The sequence below is a fragment of the Gallinula chloropus genome (genome assembly GCF_964237585.1).
Source record: "Gallinula chloropus genome assembly, chromosome: 1".
NCBI classification, from domain to species: domain Eukaryota; kingdom Metazoa; phylum Chordata; class Aves; order Gruiformes; family Rallidae; genus Gallinula; species Gallinula chloropus.
This window is the reverse complement of record NC_140085.1, coordinates 149,230,262-149,252,989: the sequence shown is the minus strand read 5'-3', so window position 1 is coordinate 149,252,989 and position 22,728 is coordinate 149,230,262. Positions and strand designations below refer to the sequence as shown.

Sequence of the window (22,728 nt, the reverse complement as noted above, 5' to 3'; positions counted from 1 at the left end):
AACAATAAGTGCCTCTGTCCACTGTACATGGGCTTGTAATAGAGGGAACATCACCCTGAAGGTTTCAGATTTTCTTTGGTAGCACTGCTTCCAAGTCTGGACTCAACTAGAGCCTTACTTAACTCTGAAATGTATGGGATTCCAGCCTAGCCCAGTGCAGCAGTGGGCTACCAAGACTTGCTGTTCTCTGCATATGGTGGCAATAAGCTGTACAGTCCTAGGAAATGAACTGGTGTTAGTAAAGTTGCAGAAGTGGAACTATATAAAGTATGATTCACTGAAAAGAAGTATCTCAGCTTGAGCATCTTTCACACACCAGGGCTCTTGAAAGGAAACTGTCTTTTCTGACTAGGAGAGGAAATGGGGGATGTAGCTTGACTATAGGCTGTCAAGCTTTTACAAGTAAAATTATCACATAGCAGTGTCATTTAAGACAGTTTTTGGACACCTAGTGCGATATGAAGATGTTTGGAGCATGGAGTTGCTTTATTTCTATTTGTGCTAGTAATTGGGGTGCTGGTGGAGGATTCGTATTTTATCTCCCCAGAAACAAGCAGGTTGGGAGAGCACTGTTTTACCCTGGGGATCATTCCCTTCCTCACGTAGTCTTTAGCAGAGAACTGTGTAGTGCATGAAAATTCCAGAGGTTTAACCACTCACTTTTCCTTACCCCTTTTTTTTGATTGCAGTGTAATCAAATAAAATAGCAATGAACTCTTCCTGAAGATATTTCAAACCAGTGAGGTGTTAGTTTATAAACACTTGCCTAAACTCCTGTCATTAGGCCCATGTGGCTGCAAACAGCACGTTGACCCCAGGAGCTCAGTCTGCATCTGATGTGCCTGAGCACACCTAGCAGCAGAGATTGCAGGCGTTTCAGCACTGATAACTCAAATTCAGTTTTAAAGCTTTAGAACTCTACTGCTATTTTGAGTAGCTCATTAGTTTCATGTGGCTTAGCACGGAAGAAGGCTGTCTTCACTAGGCCTGCTGCTCTGGTCCTTCCTTCTTTGGGGGCTACACAAAGGACCTGACTGTAAGTGATGATGCTTGGGGGGTAAAGATCAAGAGGGAAGAGTAAGGAAATGAAAACCTCGCCTTGGGGCCAAGAGTGATGGGGGAACTGCTCTGAAAGTCATTATCTTCTATTTATAATTACCAGATGGGAAGGTGGTTTAATGAAGAGTTTTTCCAAAGGAAGACCCCCTTCATAAAAAGCATTCAATTCTTTGGGAGGGTAGGCGGTTCCAAGGGAGAGGCAAAATGAAACTGGTTGAGAACAAAGAAATTATTTCTTCAGCTTAAGGTATGGATTTCTAGCATAGGACAGGAATGGTTGGACTTGATGATCTTGAAGGTCTTTTCCAACCTTGTGGTTCTGTGAGAGAAGTGATAGGCACGGTTTCAGGAAATTCTTGCTGACTCAGCAATAAAGAGAAAGGAAAGATCATTTGTAGTTTGCCTTACGTTGTGCTTCTGGGCCCTGTGTCTGTATGTGCACACACAGGTTGGCTTTCAAGCTGGTCCAGTGTGATGGCCGTAGAATTTCCTGCAGAACTACCCAAAGGGTGCTGTAATTCCAGCTGGATCGGTGGGAATTGGATGAAACCCATTACGAGAGGCTCACAAGTGGTGTCCAGAGACTTCCTTCTGTGCAGTGTAGGTGAGGTGGTTCAGGCTCCCCTCCAGCATTGTTTTCTGTGAAAAGGGTTTTGCATCAGCATGTCAGGCAAACCCCGAATGATGACGAGCTTCGGCTTGGTCTGAGAAGAAAGAGGAGCCTTTTACCAATAGGTGAAAATCTTGACTTGAGTGACATTGATCGTTTTCTCAGGTCTGGGTTTTTTCAGGCCCTGCTGGCCTGGTAATTCATGCGCGACTTGTCTTCCTGCCCTCATGCTTAGATCTGTCATCCTGCTTCATTTGTGGTGCAGTCAGGTGCCTTTGATGGGACGGGGTCAGGCCCCTCAAAACCATCTTCCTCCATCATAGAGACAGGACTATCAAAGCGAGATTTAAAATTTAATTGGAAGATTATACACCCGCATGCCTGTGGCTCACATTTTTAAAGAGAAAGACTTTTTAAAATGAAAACCACATATTTAACAATTACTTTATGTTAGCAAGGTGACACTCCTGCCCTCTCTTGTGCTCATAATTTAAAAACAAGATAATGTGGTTTTTAAAGAATCTCCAGTTCTTCACTTCTAAAAAAAAATAAAAATCTTTGTGCATTCCCAGCTGCTGTGTATGTTTAATTTTAAAAAACAATGATTTAAAATGCAGTCATAACTTTACAGAACCTTTATTTGCTGTTCATTAGCACCCACAATACCAGATGCATTGTAAATTCTAGGAGCTTCGTTTTAAGCAAACTACTCTGGAAAACTCTTAAATGAGCTCTTCAGGAAAGCCTGGGTATTCCGGCATGTTTCCATGTGAGCATCTGTTTTTCAGCCATGAATTTTAGACACAGCCTAACTTTCTGTTAGAAACTTTGTGTTTCTGTTCTAACTTGCAGTTAGGGGTCTGTTTTAAAAATACTTTGTAAAGCAGGCAGGGTAGAACAAGTATAATCATGGGCTGTGTAAAACTTAATCTATGTAAATGGAAGTAGAGTTCGAGCCTATAAAAATTCCTTAGAAAAAAGTGAACAGATTTTCAGTAATTCTCTATTTTAATGTGCACTTAATTAGCTTTACTAAAATGGAAATTGTCCCTAAAGACTGTAGCAGGTGGCAGGTTCTCTATTTAAAGACTATTTCCAAGAAATCATTCTCTCCAAAGTCCACGGGTGTACGGAGGACGTGCTGCCCTCGCAGGTGTTAAGCATGTGTGCCTTTCCTGGCCTTACCTGGGTGAGGAAATAACATATTCAAGTCATGAGCAATATCGGATTTAGTCCCAGACAAGCTATGATGACCTCTCTGCTCTAGAGGGATGCTAAATATAAAGGACATGATGCAGAGTGCTGAGTTTTTACTACTGCAGCTTCTCCGGATGGTGACAGGGTATTGGAGAGGGATTTTGGGCGGAATCTGTGAGTGCTGATACAGGGTTCAGGTGTGTCCTGTCAAGCTGCTGGGTGCCACTGTTCAGCAGTTCCAGCAGTTGCATTTTCTTGCATTGTTTTGTACTGTTACTTACCTCAGTTGTTTCAAATGGTTGAAAATCTGACCTGATGTTAACACGCGTTCTGCTCCCTGGTGAGTGTCACGAACCCAGAGTGGCAAGGCGAGAAGGGGACTGTGCTTGTGGAGGGGAATCATGGCAGGGAGGGCCTCTGGAGGTGTTCCGCTGGTGAACACACACAGTGTGCAGTTGCAAACACATCGACTCTTAAATTTGAGTTAAAACTGGGTTTAAAACTAGGGGCAGGAAAATACATTGTTTCAGCACTGGGACAGACTGCCCAGAGAGGTTGTGGGGTCTCCTTCTCTGGAGACATTCAAACCCTGCCTGGATGCGTTCCTGTGTGACCTACTGTAGGTGATCCTGCTCTGGCAGGGGGGTTGTACCAGATGATTTTTCAAGGTCCCTTCCAACCCCTACAATTCTGTGATTCAGTGAAACAGTATTTGACTGCAAGGCTGTAGGCTGCCTGGTGCTGATTGCAAAAGCTGCTGTTCCTGTCAGAACATCGGGGAATCATAAGTGGATTGATCATGTAGATATACAAGGAAATAGTGATAGTTACGTTCTTGGGAAACATAAAATGAAGAGCTGCCCTGACTTACAACCATCCTTCCTCCTTGAATGGTGGGTGTACTTATTTAAGTATGCAGAACATGCTTATTATATGCTTATGCTGCAATGCTGGAAATGATTTCTGCCTGTGATGATAGGAAGGATGACATTGGTCTGCAGAATCAGGGATGGCTCGTTAGTTCTTTTAACACCACTGCAAGAAAAGTCCTCCTGGTAAAAAGCACTGGCAGCAAAACCAAAATCTAAAATAATTTTTTTCCTTTAGTGGGGTCCCCTCTTCTGGAAATGACTTGGCCATCTGAGATTGGGCTTTTGAAAGATCTTTGTTCGATTTTCTGTTAAAAACATTAAGGCGATGACATAGCTGAAGGTCTGGGTGAAATATGACTTCACAGTTAAATGTATCCACTTACAGATTTGACAGCATGGTATGCAGAGGTCTTCTGATGAAGCAGCAGTTCACCGGATGCAGAAAAATAACTGATCCATGTGTGACCTTGAAAGTGGGCATGGGTCTTTCTCTCCCAGACTGGTCAAAAAGGAACAGAGAAGTTCTGTTTCCAAGTAGGAGCTCTTACTTAGCCGGAAGAAACAACTGAAAGTGGGGTTTTTTGCTGATCTGCTCTCAAATAGTTGCAGTTCTCAAAATTTTACACACTTGAGAATCACTTTTATAAGTGAGCAGCTCTCCCCTCAAGATCTAGCATTTGAAAGATCTCAGCGATAGCAAGTCCCATCCTTGAGGGCCAGACCTCTACTTCTGATGATCAGCTTATACTCTAAGGCAGATTACACTCACCCTTACATCACTTCTAGTGTTTTTACTTGCTTTTCCTATGCACGTTCATAGTTTTGAGTGTCAGACTTGAGTCTGTCTTAATGGCATTTCAATGTACATAAACCCAAAACTCCTTTATACACAGAATCACAGTGCCAGATCAAAAGTCACGTTCAAAACCGAATAATGAAAATACTGAGTTGTCTCTTTACTGCTTTTAAATGAGACTGAAAATGTAGATTTTTTTAAAAGAAATGTCAAAAGAGCAAAACATTTTGTTTGCTTATTAAAAATGAGAACATAGTTTAAAGAATAAGGCAACTCTGTCATGAAGATTATATCATGGTCAATGAAACTTAGGTTTCTGCTTGACCTCTGGAAAAATGTGGGAAATGCCTCTGCTTAGACACTGTGGCAGAAAACAAAAGGCTGGAGAACAGCATAGTGTACTTGTCATTAAAGCGGAAGGGCTGAGGTAAAGATTTAAGTGATGCTTTTCACAGCTCAGGTATGAGTGTCTGTGTGTTCAACGGGAGGATGTCCTTTCAAACCTGTTCTGCCTACACAACAGGCTAGAGGGATCATAAGCTTCTCCTTTTTGTGTGTGTGTGTCTGTATGAGTTGAGGAGGTTTTAATAAAAACTGAATTCAATATGTGAAGAACCCCCACTGTTTAATGTCATTTGTGAAGAACATTAGCTTTACAGTGTTTGGTTTGGTGACATCCCACACTGCTTCAGAGTGTCATCAAATCCTCATTACTCTTTTATCAATATGCTGTTCAAAGAAAAGTTTGTGTTGGCAGACACTTGAAAGACTCCAAATGTTTTCATGTATTCTTCAAAATGTGGATATTTTTCAGGCTGTTTGTGTTCTGAGGATGATTTTTTTCTTTTAATGTCTGCTGTGAAATTTTACATAAAGTGACTTTGCAATGCAAATTAACGGGGTTTTTTCCCCTCCACAGATGAAATCATGCATCAGGATATCATTCCCCTCTATGCTGCAGATATTCAGGACCAGCTGAAGAAACAGTTTGCTTACCTGTCAGGTAAGACTACAGTGTTCCCTGTGACAGACATTGATTAGGTGGATGATTGGGCCTGTTGTGCTTTCATAGTTTTCAAGGTCTCATATAGGAGGAATTGATATTTTATAAGCAACTCAAAATGTGGACTAGAAAGACTGTACCATAAAAATAAGTTGTCTTTTTGTTTTGTTTTTTTTAAAGTATAGTAGGAATTCTATAGTTCATTTTCCAGAATCCAGGATAATGGGATAGAAGTGAGGGTAGGATAAAAGAACAAACAGGGAAGATAAATGAGGAAGTGCTAATGAGCCCAATACACGAACATATAGTTAGTCCTAAAGGAGCTGTGAGTACTTACCCTGAGCTCCCCAGTGCTTGGAGCTGAGTTGGGGCTTGAACACTCACACAGAGCTCTCTGAGCTAATGGAGCCCTGGCTGAGGTGGTGAGTGCAGCGTGGATGCGCTGGTGGTTGCTGTGATCTTGCAGTGCTCAGCCCACAGGCTGCACTGCTGCTGGCTCTGCTGCTGGGTTCGATGCTGAAGCCCAAGCTGCCCCCTTGGGCTTGACCAAAGCAGCGTCCGAGCGAGCAGCACAGTGCCGTGTCCCCTCACAGCCTCGGTGCATGTGTGGTGCCACGTGCTGAATGGGCTTTGGGGCTCCGTGTCACCAGTTACCTTTTGTGGAGGAACTTGCTTTCAGGCATAAAGCTGGCACTGACAGCAGCACAGAGGTGCTCACACAGCACAGCGGCTTTGTCCCCAGATAACCTGTGGCAGGTAACTGTGATGGAGTGGGACACCCTTGTTTGTGCCATGCAGGTGTCAGTTGCTGAACTTGGGACTGTGGCTGACTGCTAATGGTTAAAGGGAGATACTGCCTGTGCTCACTGATGAGGCTGTGTGGCAGGTCTCTAATAAGCTTCTGAGGTGTTTTCGTGCCCTCTTGCCTCTTGTAGGTGTGCAGCACTGAACTTGCTGGAGTCCCTGCGTCCCTGCCCTGCCCCTCCCTCCAATACATAGAGAGGGAGAGCATCAGTGGCTCTGTAGAGCTGCCTCCTTCAATATAAAGGAGATTTACCACTAGGCTGAAGCTGGATTTTTGACTGTTCCCTCTTCCTTGCAATCCCTCCCCATGTCAGATCAAGAGATACCAAGGAATTAAGCAATGTAGTGCTTTTCTTAGCAAGAGCTTGTTGAATCTTGTAGTAATAATTTTCTATTAATTATGATTTCCTCCTGCCACATGAGCTATCCTAAGTGTGGGTCTACAGAAGTGACTCTGTTTTCTATGGGATGGTAGTAGCACTTGGAAGCAAGATTTTGTTTATGAAGTTAGCTGTTCATGCTCCATTTGAGATGATGCTGTTTAAGCTACAGTTCTTTCCTGACCATTTGTTTTTTTGACTTTCCAAGCTCTTCCTTTTTATCCATGTGCAGAAAATGGCTCATAATAGAGTTATGCAAGAATCAGCTTATCTAGGAAAGTAGGGTTTACATTTTGCTCTTCTGAAATGAGGGGGAGAAACTGGTGACTACAGTAAATGAATAAAAATCTCACTGAGTCCAATTGGAGATTGTTCACTTTTTAAGATTTAGTTCACACAGCCACAAGCATCTTCAGCACTCATTATATCCACTGTGCAGTGGAGCTTAGTAAGAGCAGCCATTCCTCATTCTATTTTCTTCTATTTATTCATCCTCATGTCTACTAGAAGTCTGTTTTGTTTGCCTGAAATAGTAGGACAGCTGCATTACTGTGGACTGTGACTATATTCTCTGTTGTATTCTATTATTCTTGGACAATTTGACTGTTAGACATTTTCATTTAACTTTGGACTTCCACTCTTTTACCCTAATATTCTCCTGCAGGACGCTGATGGTTAATTTTCTGTGCTGTACCAATAGTGCTCTTACAGGTTCTGTGAACAAAGGAGCAAAGCTCATGTTTTCATAGTCAGTTTATGTGCAATTTATTTGCTCTTATAGTTGTGCTTACGGGTGGCTATGATGGATACCACGTAAGACATTCATGGGGTGGGGGGGGGGGGTGGGGGCTTTTTTCATTGTTGCTAAATTGCCCTGGAAATAGAATCCCAGGTCATGGTGTAAACCTCATTAAAATGAAAGTTTTTAAGTTACAATTTTTTTTGGTAGGTAGCAGTTTTGCAGGTATTGAGGATTGCACAAACATCTTAGACATGTTTCTGGTTTTAGTTTTGGGCTTTTTAACAGCAACAAGACGTATACTTGTGAATTGCTTCAGTTTCTCTAATAGGATGTATCTAGGTCTTGTGCGACGCTTGCTTGAATAGTGAATGAAACCTAGGCTGCTTCTGTGGCTAAAGGCCTAGGTTTTAGGCTAAATAGCCCTTCCTGAGCTATTTTCTTGTGTTTTAGTCTGAATCAGGGTCGATCCTTTCTCTTCCTCTCTTTTTTCTCTGCAGGTACAAAGTATTTTGTGTCCCCCATTCTGCTGATTATAATGGAAAGGCTACAGGGACATCCAAATTAGGCTTGAAATGAGACAAGATGAAGCAAAAACTTACATGAATGCTTCAGCTTTTCAGTAAATATAGCAAAGAGCAGTGAGGTCAAGGTGTCAGCTCCTCCTACAGATGCTGAAGGCTCTAGCTCCTGCTCAGCAGCGAGTATACAGTTCTGTGTTCAGCTTAAACCTAATGGAGGGATGAGCTGTGGGTGAGGGTTTTAATCAATCATTCACATAAGTTTATAACCCAAAAGTTAATATTTTACCTCAGGGCCAGCTGTTTCCTTTTTCCCTTGCGGTTTTTTCCTTCTGTGGAACAAGGTCCTTATCTCTGCCAGAATTGTCGTTACTCTATATTTCTTGTTGCCAGGTTGTACTGAACATCCGTTCTACATGGGTCACTGTTTCACCTGTCTTTATTTTGTCTTTTTTTTCTTAGTATTTGTGCAACCACTTTTTCTTCTGCATTGTAAAGGGTCTTAAGGGTCTTCTGCCTTCTTTTCTTTTATTTTTTTTTTCTTTTTCCTTTTAATCCTCACAAAGGACATTGGAAGGTCCGTTCCAAAGTCTCTGGAAAACATATTCTTCAGTCTTTCATTCACAGTTTGTGTTTTCTTTCACAAGTATTTTCTTTTCTCTTTCCTTGCTTGGAAAGTTGCTGTATGACTTTGTTAGCCAACTTTGCAACTGTCTGCCATTCCTATGTGCAAGTGTGTTAAAATAGATGTAAATGAAGAAGAGTGTACAGACAGGTGTGTGTTTATGTGCATCTTAAATCGTGCAAGCTATGTGATGTGCAAATGAGACTCTTGGCCACCACAAGTACTGAACCAATTATTTCAGCTCACTTTCCTTTTAATGCCTCTTTATACACTGAACAACTTCAAACAAAATATTTCCATTAAAGGAAATACAAATATGAGTTCATGCCTCTTGCATTTTGGCCTATCAATTTGTAGGTTTTTTTCCTGCAGTTGAAAAAATTCTCATTGGTACTAGCTTTCAAAATGGTTATATCTTTGGCCCTTTTAAATTATCATTCTAAGTAGTAAGCTTCTCCTTGCTCTCTGTAACTAGCTCCTTGGCTGTGCTTCTGCTCTCCTCTGTGGACATGGCCTGAAAATAGCTCCCTGGTTCCCTTTGAAGTATCCACAGGTGCTGAGTTTGTTGGTAAAATCGTGTTTGAGAACAACTGAGTGGATCCTGTACCCCACAGAATGCATCAATAATTTTAAAAAAATCAACTTGATTTTTGTTTCTGGTATACTGTGTTCAAAGTATGAGTTGTGTATTGACAGTGGAAGAAATATTACCTGTGCTAGGCTAAACCCACTGGCTGTAGAGTTAAAAAAAATGTAGTAAAGAGAATGGAAAAAAATGAATACATCCAGGTACAAATTTACTTATTGCAAGCTTTTATCCACTGCCTCATTAAAGTCAGTGAGTCATTTTAAATACTCCCAAGTATTCCAGTTTAAGTATATTATGCAAGTCAAAAGGAGAAAATTCTTTATCAGAAACAAACATCACAGCTGAACTGCTGCAAACTGTAAAGCAAAATCTGTAGTGAACTTGTCTCCCATTCACACGAGGATCTCACTTTTGATGTGCCTGCAAATAAGATTGCTTCTACTTGAGCTGGGTCTTTTGGACCAGAGTTGGAGGTCTGAGACATTTAAGTGATGATGCCCTTGAATCTGTTGTGTGCATATTGATCAATATAGGGGTCATGTTGTTTGCCTCTATTGATCAGTATAGAGTTCACATTGTTTGCTTATAGTCTGAATACCATTGCATTTGCATTATAGATTTAGGGTAGAAGACCTACCTCTTTGCTCTGTCATCATCTAATTATATCCAACTATCTTGCTTCCTTTTTCTGGGGCTGGGCAGAGTGCTTTAAAGTATACCTTTTCTTATGCAAATGGGAGAATAGCTAGGGAAACATTACAAGATAATTTCCTGGAAGTCTGAGCTATCTCCTTTGCTGCTCCCCAATTTTGCCAGCTGTACCAAACAGATTTGCATGGCTTTCAGAGTTGTAGGGAACTATGCTATTGTGTGTGTGTGTGTGTGTGTGTGTGTGTGTGTGTGTGTGTGTGTGTGTAACAGCTACACAGTTCATAGCTTTCATAATTTTCCCTGCCATTTTAAATTGAGAAGAATATTAGTTATCTCTCATTTGAGATTGGTTTTAGGTACTAAGTCACCAATATGCCTTTTGATCAGAATTAGTGTAAAAGTGTTGCAATTTCCTTGGCTTGGCATTTCTTTATCACCTAACCCACTTAATAAAAAAAAGAGATTGCATCTGAGATGGGAAAAGCTAGGTGTAACAAAACATAAAGAATACATGTTAAATTACCTAGATTTAAGGTAAACTTTACCTCACAGTAGCACTAGTTTTCCAAGGATTAGTTCTCTACTCCTTTCCTCCTCTAGGTGGCAATGCTCTGGGTCCATATAATTTAACAGTTGGTGCTATTTTATACATAATTATGCACAGAAGTTAGGAACACAAAGTGCTATTTCCTGAGCACAGTTCAGTCATTTTGCTACCTAACCTGTTGACCTAATGCAATTCAGCATGTTTTTAAAATGTGTTTTCCTCCGAAACACAGGACTGTCACTGTGGTGAATACTGGCCTTAGGCTAAGACAGGTAAATCTATTACAGAAAGGTCCACCAAAGTGGCATTTGTAGATTCTCTCGAGATTATGTACTAGATTTGTAGAGTTTATCCACTAAAAAGTCTTCTAAAATGGAAAGGTACCATGTGTTTGCTTTGATACTAAAGCTGTTAAAGAAATTTCAGTTGAATAGGTTGCCCAAGTCAGCTATAAATGAATTAATAAAGAAGTTTTGCTCTAATGAGGGATCACAGAAATAATGTGGAAGCAGATCTACACACACTACCAATGTTTATTTTTTTTAGTTGCTGACGTTCACTTCTATGGTCTTTCCATCTTTAGAGTGAAAAGTAATAATCCTCTCATTTGGAGAATACGGCTGTGTGTTATGGGACAAGTGTCAATTAATACCTGGTAATAATTTCACCCCCCAGTTATGGGATTGTTCAGTCTGGAGAAGCCTCTGGGGAGACCTTATTGCAGCCTGAAGGGGCCTTGTAAGAAAGATGGGGACGGGCTTTTTAGTAGCGCTTGTTGCAGTAGGACAAAGGGTAATGGTTTTATACTAAAAGGGAGGGTAGGTTTGGGTTAGATATAAAGAATCTTTCTTTCAGTGAGGGTGGTGAAACACTGGCACAGGTTGCCCAGAGAATAGATGCCCTGGGGTAGATGCCTTATCCCTGGAAACATTGAAGGTCAGGTTGGATGGGGCTCTCATCACCCTGATCTGATTGATGATGTCCCTATCCACAACAAGGAGGGTGGACTAGATGACCTTTAAAGGTCCCTTCCAACCCGAACCACTCTGTGATTCTGTGATTTTGGGTAAAATGTGTGTGGATTAATTGCACCCACTTAAGGACTTCTGTGTTCTCTTCTGTTCTTTGCAAAAAGCAAAAGCTAAAGCTTGCACTCAAGTAGCATTTGTTTAATATTTATAAATAGTACAGAGTGGTTTTCAACATTGATATAGAAACACAGAATGGCTTGGGTTGGAAGGGATCTTTAAAGATCCCGAACTCTGGCCCCTTTGCTGTGGGTGGGAACATCTTTCACTAGATCAGAGCCCCATCCAATCCAACCTTTGCATAGTCACAGCTGTGGGGTTTTTTGTGGGTTTTGGTTTTGTGGGAGTTTTTTTGGTTTTGTTTTTTTCAGTTGTTTTAATGAAAATAAGGGGGTCTAATAGCCTTTCAGAAATTAAGATTTAGAAACCAACAAAGATTTGACAAAAGAAAATGCTCTCAGTGCTCTCAGATATAGTTGGTTATCTCAAGAACACATCAAACTTCAATTCCAATTGTGTAAGTCAGTGCATCCCTACTTAAGCCTAGAAATAGGAGTAGGTCTGTGTGTGCCACAGCAGACAGAACTGGCCCAGCAAATAAGCTCAGGCTGTTCTGTTCCATGTAGCTGAAATTTCAGGAAGGAGCTAGAGGGCAAGGAGAGACACATGGTTTTCCAGTAGTTATGACTGAAATAGACATAGTTGCTCTACCAACAGACCTGAATTTATTAAAATATTACTATTCAATCACTGCTTTTTTGATGATGATTAAAATTCCAGTTGATCATTTTTAAAATTACTCTGTACAAAATGAATTCTTTTCATGAGCTGTAGCACTCAGAGCATCCAAGTTTTCATATCGTTTTGGCTTTTTTTTGAGCGGGTGTATATAATTCTGACATGCTGAAAGGTTACTATGTGAAGCAGTTTTAATAGGATGTTTTGATTTTTGTTGCCTTAAACCTGTGTTTCAAGAAGGATGAGAAAATTGTTCATTTTATCACTCTCATGCTTTCTCTCTCACTAAAAACAATAACAACAATAAATCCCAACCTAGTTTCCCAAGCTCCCATTTCCATTTTATCTCCTCCCCCTAAATTCTGTGGCTTAATTTACTTCTAGGACAAGGGAAGGCAATCATATTTTACGCAGCAAATTTAGGAATAAACTAACTGTGTGATGCTGCATTTGCAGAGGGGAAGCAAGTGGAAGTCATTCTGAATAAAGGCAATAAATCATTCCTTGCTGCACCAGGTTCGTTATGAAATCAAGGACACTTTCTAAAGTCAAGTCACCTACAACTTTTATTGCTATTTAACACAAACACAGTTAAAATGTAGAATATTTACTTTGTTATATTCCCATGCCCTTTTTGTAGCTTGCAGTGGCAGATGCTCATCTGTAAGTAGTGGCTGCTTTACCCAGTGGCCTGTCTCCCATTGGTGGCCAAGTGTTTGAAGCTGTGATATGGAGCAACTTCTGTAGGCCAGCAATGTTAAAGCTGAAATGTTACAGAATTTATTATGTATAGCACTTCACTCTGCCCTAAAGTCCTTTCAGCAGCGAGGTCTTGATAAGGAAAAGCACTTGAGCAGCATTTGAAGGTTTAAGTATCCCATCAGGAAAATACTGGAGAAAAAGATAAATCAGTGAGCAATGATCTTCTAACAGCATGTGGCATGACAGAGTTGTCTCTGCTTGAGATAACCAAGGATGAGTGGACTAGGAACTGAAAATTAATAGGCAGCATTAAGGCAGGATGGCTCTATTTGCCCTTGACAATCGGTGGTGGTCTGGGAACTTCCTGAAGGTCATACTCTGGGCTTCTGCTTTTAGGATGTGTCCTGCAAGCCTATTGTTCTTCTTTTGTTTCAGATGTCCTATTTATACCAGTTAAGTAGAACAAAGCAAGTAACTGAACAGGATACTGCAAATAGTGTATAATTGTACCTAAAAATAGATACTCTAGAGAAACAACACCTCACAAGCAACAGAAATAATCATTATCGTGCTTGGAAAATGTTTTTAATGAGAGAGGAAAACACTTTGGGACTGAAAGCCTGGGTAGAACAGAACCTAATAGCATCAAAATTGGTTTTAACTTTTGTGTTGTGAACATCTACATAGCTAAAATTAACTCCATTGCCTTAACATTACAGCGTTTGGATGATGTAAAGGTTATGTTTTCAAACTCATGATATTTGCATAATAGCTGTATTTGGTGGCTGTTTCAGCGCATCCAGAATTTCCTGATGTAGTTCAGTTTCAAGAGTTATTCAGTGGTAGCACCATATTGCTCTTTGAGTCCTCTAATTAGGTGCTGTTTTGAAAGGAAATGGGAGTTTCTTTTATTGAATGAATCTGAGCTCAAATATTTCTCCTTTTCTGGTGAGGTTCAATACAAAGGCACCTGAAGTCAGTAATAGCACGCTGTGATTTTTACAAATCACTGTTGCTGTCGTGATCAGACAACGTTGTTAATATTAGTTTACAGCTGACTTGTGCATAATTGTCAGATCTCAAGGCTGGAGAAAAAGTCTTGTTATTTTGGCACAGCCATTTTTGGCTGATTTTCTTCTCTTTTAGAACTGACAAGCAAAGATAACTTTCCAGCAATGTGTCCCTGCCACCCCCAACTGTTAACTTCATGCAGTTGCTGGGACTCAACAAGTCCTTTGTTCAGCCTAAAAAAAATACTTGCATAAGACATGAAATGTTAACATTGCCTTAAAAATAATAATATTTACATTTTGTATCTAAAAACGTATGAGGAGCACATTACAAAGTGTTGCTTCTGTGAATTCTACCCAGTGGTGCAAAAGCCAGAAAAGATATGGATCGGATCTAGCTCAGCAGTGTCTGTCTTGCAGCATAGGTGTTAGGCTCTGCTTTACCTTTTGTAGGTGATGTGAGAAGTTGAACGGGAAATCTCATTTCAAACACCTTCCCACAGTTCTTTAATGTTCTACCACTTCTTATAGACTGTCCTGGAAGCAGAACACCTAGCTGGAGGCTGGTGTGGGAGGAGGGACATGGGGTGTGTGTGGGGTTGGAATGAGTTCAAACTGATAAGAAGGTTGAGTTCAGTTCAAGATGGAGATTCGCCTCCTTAATTCTGAATTAACTGAGTTCATTTTTTTTCCTGTCAAACTGGTTATATTTACATACAGTTGACGTTTATCAACAGAAAGATGCACTGCCACCTGGTGTCAGAACTGTGTTCACATAAGCAAAGACATTGGCACAGAGAAAAACCCCTTACAGCCTGTGGTGTAGAAGCTCCTGCCTGTAAAGCTTCCTAAGCTCTGAAGAAGAGACTGCACTGTTCCAAATAAACAGTGTCCACACTGATGAGCCCTGTACAAAAAAAAAAAAGGAAAGAAGAAACACAGGAGTTTCATTACTGGGCAGTTGCAAGCCAGGTTAAGGCACTCAGATGTGACCATGCCTGCTGCTTGTTTCTTTTGTAGGTGGAAGAGGGGGAGATGGATGCCCTGTTATCACCTTTCCAGACTATCCAGCTTTCAGCGAGATTCCTGAGAAAGAATTCCAGAATGTCCTGACCTACCTGACGAGCATCCCCAGGTGAGCACCTGTCTCAAGGAAAAGACCATTTTATCTGCCAAGTGATTTTTCACAGTCACGTACACGATGGTGTAAGGGTCAAGCTTGGTGTTTAATTAAACAAAAGGGAAATGCAGCCTATGGTGCAATGTCAGTAAGTGTTGATTAGTGACAACTGCCTGGTGTAGCTGCTAGTTAAATTATAGAGTGTTATTTCTATTTCATCAGAAAATTGCTTCCTGGTATGTATGGATGCAGATTTTGTGATGGGTGTTGTCCTCTTGTTTCTTATTTTTGCTCTACTTTAGAGTGCAGTGTTTTGTGTTTTGACTGAAAACATTTATAATTTTGGCAGAACATGCTAATTCCTGGATGCAGTTCAAGATGCTACTCAGTGTGACAGAATGCTCCATGGTTACATACAGCAGATTGTCCTAACCACTTGTGCTCTGTTCTCCTGCCCCGACTGAATGTACAGTCTTTGCAGCACTTCCAAAACCTTGTCTGAGGGCACTAAGCAGGCCAGCAGTTAATCCTGGGTCTCTTAGAAGAGGGGTTCTTACCAGTGGGCTGCTCAGTAAAAGTTGTAATTTTGTTGCAGATCTGTTAGAGAATTAAATATTGGGGCTCAGGGTGCTGAAAGAGGTAAGGAAGGCAACTAGCAGAGTAAAGTTTAGATACAAGACTTCAGCAGAACAGACTTAAGGTGGGATTCAGTGAAAAGTAACTCTAAAGAGTAAATACGCTGAGGAAAGCTAGCAAGTTTTTAAGGACAGCATCCTCCAAGCTCAAGAATGGTATGACCTGAAAAATGAATAGATAGATATATATATAGAGAGAGAGAGACTGACCTGGCTGAACAGAGAACTTGTGACTGAGCTGGAGTGCAAAGACTGCACACAGGAGGCAAAAGCAGGTACATGCTACAAAGGAAAAATACAGAAAATGTAGGAACAGTTTCAGGAAGGTCAAAGCACACCTGGAGCTGAGGGACAAGCAGAAATGGACATTAAGGTTCTCCAAAAAAACCTTTCTTACTGCTTTCTTAGTATAGGAATAAACAAGGAAAAGGTGGGTGTGTGCTGAATGGGCTAAATAAATTACAGCACAGACAACACAGATAAGACTGAGGCACTGGAGTTGTTTGCTTTAGTTTTCTCTGACACTGTCTCCCAGGTCTATTAGAAAGAGGATTCAAGGAGGAGAATGGTGAGCAACAGCTAAGTATCAAGTCAAGGATCTCTTGAGAAATCTTGACCCATATCTAGTCTTTGGGATAAGATGAGCTACATTGAGAGTGGTGAGTAGACTGGCCAATGGCAAGCAAGGCTGCCCTTAATCATCTTTGAAAGGTGTTTGAAATGGGAGATAGACTGCAATGACTGGAGAAAGACAGGTACTGCATTTGCTTTCCGGAGAGGCAAGAGTAGTGATCCGGAGCACTACAGGCTGGTCAACCTTGCTTTGGTCTGAGAGAATATTATGGAGTGAGACCTCTGAAAATATGTTTATGGGTACAAGAAAGAAGAAAGTCAGCATGGATTGCACAACAATAAACTGTGCTTGACCAACCCCTTCTTCTGATGAGATTACTGGATGTGTGGGTATCTGTGTGTGTCTCTTTCCTCACCTTAAGCAAGGCTTTTCAACAGAGTCTCCCTTGTATCCACTTTGAGTTTTTACATCTTGAAAGATGCACTGCTAGGCAGGTGGGAAACTGCTTGAATTGTCAAGTTCAAAGAGTGGTGGGTAATGGCTCATGTTCCACCTGGAGACAGAGTTCCTCAGGAAACCATACATATCTGTGCTGCCAACATCCTTGGCAAGGATCTGGAGGAGATGGAGTTCACTCTCATTAAGTTAGTGGATGAGAAGCTGGTGGACCAGTCAGTACACTTGAGGGAAGCATTGCTACACAGAGGAACCTAGATGGGTGGGAAGTGTGGGCTGTCAGGAACCTCATGAAACTTGGCAATGACAAATGCCAAATCCTGCAATTGGGATGGATAACCCCCTGCAAGAGAACAGGATAGGAACTAGCTGCCTGTGGGGCTGCTCTTCTGGTAAGGACCTAGGGGCACTGGTGGGCAACAGATGCCTTGCTAGCAGTGAAGGCTGGTGGCCCCAGGGCTGTGCCAGGTGACAGCAGCTGACTCTCTGGCGGGCTCCAGACCCCACCTGCAGTGTGCCCTCAGCTCTAAGCTACCATGGGGTGGGGGTTCACAGACTGGTGTGGGTCCAGTGGGGTCCTCACAGTGGCTGGCACCAATGTACAAAGGGAGGCTACAGGAGTGGAGCTTGTTTAGCTGGGGCATGGAAAGCTGTGGGAACCCAACAGCCACTATCTTCACTGATAGAAGGAGCAGTAGGCTCCTGGCAGGGTTAGACAGTGGGGAGGGAGAGGCCTGGGGTGCGAATAGGAACTGAGAGGTTCTGACCTGGATGGAAGAGACTGGGTGAAAAAAAAAGATCAGTGGGAGGATACTGAAATGTTGAGACATGCTGCCAACAGTCTATGAAATAAATCTCTGTCCTTGGAGGTTTTTTGACCTGGCCATAAAAAGCCCTGAAAAACTTGATCTAAACCTGGAGTTGACCCTGCTTCGAGTAGGAGATAGGACTAGAAGCCTTCTGAGATTCAGTCATTCAGGTTTGAAGGTATGAATCAAGAGAATCTCCTTTATGTCTTTTCCATATTGGGCTCTATTGCTCTCCCAGATTAAAAACCGATAGAAACACAGGTTGTGTAACACAGATTAAATGTTCATCTCAAGCTGTATTTCATATTCTTTACACTGACAGCATTCAGTACAACTCAGCACGGTCCATGCTCAGTTCACATTTGTAATTAATTGTGGCAGATGTCCCTCATGCATATGTGTGCTTTTGTTTACCATACAAGCATGAAGATAACCAGCAGTGTTCTTGTAAAGGGGTTTCCTCTTCATTATTTTGTAGGACCCACTCCCTGTGAGGAAATACTGTACTGTAATGTGCCCTTCTGGTTGTACTCGTTAATCCCTAGAGAAGAGCTATGAAGCTGATAGCCAGCTTCATTTTCTTTGTTTATCACTGTGCTGGTTAAAGTGTGTGGTGCTAAGCCTCTCTTGATAATATTTTTCTTGAATGCTGTTATTACAAATAATTATGTTCTAAATTCACATCTGGCTCTCCTTTTGAAAGTTCTTGGTGGTATGCTTCGTGGTGGCCGCTGAACTTGTGCACGGAGTGGGGTTTACGTGAGAAATTCTCATCGGAACAAACAGCATCTGGTGCAGGGAGGGAGCACTGAGCACATCCCAGAGCATCAGTTAGTCAGGAGCACGTTTTCACTGATTAAAAGTCTAGGAGCAGATTTTTCTGGATGTTCTTCTGTTTGTTTCACCTACCCAATAACAACCACTCTATGTGTATTGCTCCAGAAACGGCCATACTTAAAATCTGGCTGTTCTTGTCAGATTGTCTTGTTTCTTTTAGTTCTCATTCTTTAGAAAGAGCTCACTGTTCTCCATATACTGAGGGACAGCCCAGCTGGCTAGATACAAAGACTAGCATCTTAACTATTGTAAATATAAGAATATTTTAGCTATTGGGGTGATAGTATTTCAATTCCAGTCTTGGAAAAATCATGCCACTGTTAAGGTACTGATAAAACCGGGACCTTTTTGTGCCTGAGAACTGCTGTAATCTCAAAGGGCTGAAAGCATCCTTAACATCATCACTAGTGGTATAAAACTAGCTTGCTGGGTAAAATTGTGTTGATGAGCCCTTGTGCAGGTTTGTAGGAATATCAAGCTGCAGAAATGCCACTAGCCAGATGTCAGCATGCATCCCCTTATAAAACACGTTTTGCTAATGATAAATTATTGACTGCCTATATCCCAGAGGTATGGGTGGTATTGTAATTTTCCTTGATTTGTGAGATTTCTAGAGCTGTTAAAGGTGTCGTAAGATAGGATTGTTGCTGTTAACTTAGTTTTCAAAGGCTAAAATTTCAAAGACTCTTTCGGATGCTTTGGAGGCGGCTTTTGAGGAACACTGAAGGCAACTCATTATTTATATATTTGCTGTGTTAGTTTATTAAGGAGCACAGATTTTCAGGAAAGATAAAAATGCAACCCACAGCTCTTATGCATGCTCTGCTCTCTGTCTTTGGGGATTGGACTCGATGATCTCTTGAGGTCCCTTCCAACCCCGTCAATTCTGTGAATCTGTGATTCTGATTGACTATGGGGAAATGGCCTTTTCAGTGAAAAGTTTTGCAGAGCAGGGACATGTCTGGAGCCACAACAGCTCTTCAGAAAACAACTTGTGCTATTTGGCCCTGTACAAGATTCCTGATCACAGCGAGGGGTTGGCAGCAATAACTCAAAGCTCATTGTCTGGCTGCCCGCGCTTGCGTGTTAAGGGAAATGATATTTCATAGGAATGACAGAGAGGACCTGCTAAGAGCCTCATAAGAAAGGACCTTTCTGTGCTCTGCAGTAGAGTTTGCCCAATAAAATATTTATTGGTATAGTAAATCTTAGCAGTGGCATCAGGTTTTCAAGATTTCTTCCCAAATGACAGAAGCAGTCTTGGTAATAATAAGACTAGCGTAGGACTTCGTTGAAAGAGGAAAGACTGAAACCTCTGAACCTGCTGATTTTATAGGTAAATGTGACCTTGTCCCTTCTTACTCCATTATTTTTCTATGTTATCTAAACACTGGGTTTTGAAAGGTTTTTCTGTGTAAGCTTTATCTTGTCTGTTTGATAGTGAGCTCTGATCATGAAGAGTTAAATGTCTTGTGGGGCATCTCGAATTTTGGAATCTGACTATTACAAGTTGGATGTTACCAATTTAGATGACCATGGAGTAGAATAGGGCAAATAGTGCTATTAGCATTTGCTTAGTTGTGTAAATGTCTGATACAGTGGAAAGGAATATCTCATCTCAAGTTAAGATATCCTGATAACTCTCATCCAACGGCATGTCATTAAGCAGAGAGCTGAGCCATCTTCCTCAGGTGAGTGTTATTAAGGTTGTAAGGTAAATTCAGGTTTTATAGACAGCTGGATAAAATACAAAATCTTGTGTGTAGCTTGTAATAATCTCAAAATATTCAGTACAGGGCACATACCACGTGTACACAGAGATTGCAGCTTTATCAGGAAAAATGGGGATTAAGGATGAGTGCTATAGACACTGTAAGATTACAGCTAATCCTTTTATATCTGCTGTTTTGGTGATGAGACATAAGTTTTAAAGGTACATGTGTAATACTGCTGAAACAGGCTTTTCCTTTTAGCAGCTACTTTTTATTATTATTATTATTGAAGTACAAGATACAGCTTTATTAAGAAAGGGTGAGAGTTCTCTTAGATTTTTTTAGGTCCAGTGATTTTTGGTGTTATACCTACAGTATCAAAGATGGAAGGAGGAGAATCATGGCATTATGTAACGTACTTAAGGCAGTGCTTTCTAGGAACAGCATTTTAACTAAAATACAAAGTACAAGTACTTTACGTAGAAGTATCGATACAGATTAATTAATAGTTCTTTTTGGTGGAGTTGCTGAAAAAGGTCAAATCTGTAGGTAAGTGTCTGTGAGCAGTGATCTCTAAATTCAGTTGGGTTTCAGCAAAGGACAGTGAGCCAAGTCTTACATCTATATGAGATGCTTTGAGGACAGTTTATAGTATCTGTGTAGGTGGTCTGATTCTCTTTCTGCAGAGAAGAATGTCTCCTATTACTTCACAGGATGAGTCCTGTGGGGACTGCTGCTGAGCTGGGTAGGAAAAGGAGGTCGTGCAGAACAAGGTTGCTGAGTAAAAAACTGACAGCCTCCATACCCGGTGTCTACCATTCTTAGTGCAAAATAGGAGAGGCACCTGTTGGGTGCACCTTTTACATCCCAGATATACAAAGGGTGAAGGAAGAATATTCTGTTCAGGTTTGCAATAGGCTCCTGCAATACCTACCAACTGTACCCTTAAAAAGTTATCTCTGGGTATTCAGTTGTCTCTTCATTTTTCCTCTGTTTTTAAAGTATTTTTTCATCTTTCCATTTACCCTGGTAAATAGGCTTTTAAGATTTGCAATGCACCCTGAAAATGAGTGTTATTCATACTTACTTGTATCCATCACAGCTGTCACTCTAAACATATATTATTAAGCTAAGTGTGTACACATTCTTGGAATATGAATTTGCCAAATGTGGGGTGTAGCATGAGAACTTGCTCCAAAAGAAATTAATAGATAATTGCAGTGGTTAAAAAAAAAAAAAAAAGGCAGGATTTTTCAACATATGGTTTTGCTTCTGGTTAATTAGCAGTTTCTACTGCAATCGGAAAACAATATGCTGTATGAGAGAACAAAAGGGTAGTGTTTTAATGGCTTCATCGCTCATATAGGTTCATCTTTGAACAAAGAAAGCAAGCTAAAATTCCTGTGGTCATGGGAAAAAATAATATTTTAAAAGTGTAAAACTGAGCCTTAAATACAGAGTTCCTTTCAAGAGAAATAAGAAATAGTGTAGATTAGAAAACTCAGAGCAGGTTTTGATGGCCAGTTTCAGACTACACTGCTGATTAAATACAGTGCACTGGCCTTTTGTATTTGAGTCCAGCAAGAGCCTTGCACAGCCTCTCTTTGTAATGCTTTTCTGTCCTGCTGCATGATCTCAAGCATATCTCAGGTTAACTTGTCGTGTTCGGCAGTTTCCTGTTTTGAAAGCTGTCCCTGTTGGTTTCCTGCCCAGGAGAACGTCCCCTTCTTTGAGATCCTGATGGTGTACAAATGCTTGAACACAATGCGGCCTTCTAAGAAATCCTTTTGTTTGTGGTACTGTCTGGTGTTGGAAACCAAGAAGCCATCCTGTCCAAGTAACAATACGGTACAAGATGACCTCCAAAAGTGTTGGTGTCCAGCAGTTTGAAAGCTCAGTCCTTATGGTTTGCTAAGTTTCGGGTAGACCCTTTCTTGTTAACACCACGAGATCCCCAACGTTTGGGATAAGACTGAATTAACTGGAAAACTGAAAAAGAAGTGTCTGTGCCTAGCTTTCCAGTGGGTTCAGGTCCAAGGTTCACAGGCACAGCAAAGCGTGGTGAGATGGATGGAGGTAGGGGCCAGAAGAACCAGAGCCTTAGGTCTGGCCAGTGTCCTCAGCGTCGATCCACCACTGCATTCTGGAAGCAGGGACAGCCGTGTTGGGATAACACTGTGCTTCGAGCTGGTGAGTCCCTCGGGGTCTGAGCTGACCTTGCAGAGAGCCAGCGTGGGAGGGTAACCACACGTGTTTCCTCATCTATCTGCAAACTAAACAAGTGGCCCACCACTAGCTAAGAGTTAACCTCTTTTGTTTTATAGAGTGCCAGGGATGAGTGTCACCACATAATGGGTAAGAAGTGCCAAAAACCAGACACCCTGACAGTTCGCGCTGACATGCTGAGCAACAGCTTTGCAGCTTCAGAGTTTATTTCTGTCAGCTGTGTTTCATTTCCACGCTCTCCTCTTTGTCGGATTACAATCCAGGCTGAAGATGTGGAACCTGTACCCTGCTGTTACCTTGGCAGCCCCTCAGATTTGTCAGTGAGAACATCCCAGGACTTCCAGCAAAATCTGTCATGCTGTGCATGCCCTTCCTTTCTCAGAGCACAGCTGCCAAACAGTTGTAAATGCCATATGTTCCCGTAAGCAGAAAGGAAATGTAAAGGTTTACATTTGAAGTAAGAGCATTGCATCTTAAAAGTAAAGTGG

At 41.3% G+C, this 22,728-nt stretch overlaps 1 protein-coding gene across 2 annotated transcripts in view; it reads left to right on the top strand.

Annotated features, from left to right (window-relative positions):
• The window catches only part of MCF2L (MCF.2 cell line derived transforming sequence like), a gene marked incomplete at its 5' end in the record, with an annotated part of 150,888 nt that overhangs the window by 75,974 nt on the left and 52,186 nt on the right, over positions 1-22,728 (top strand). For both annotated transcript variants that reach the window (XM_084265938.1, XM_084265939.1), the window contains 2 exons: positions 5,454-5,537; positions 14,892-15,006. In XM_084265938.1, coding sequence (XP_084122064.1) covers positions 5,454-5,537; positions 14,892-15,006 — 199 coding nt within the window. The remainder of the gene's footprint in view (positions 1-5,453; positions 5,538-14,891; positions 15,007-22,728) is intronic.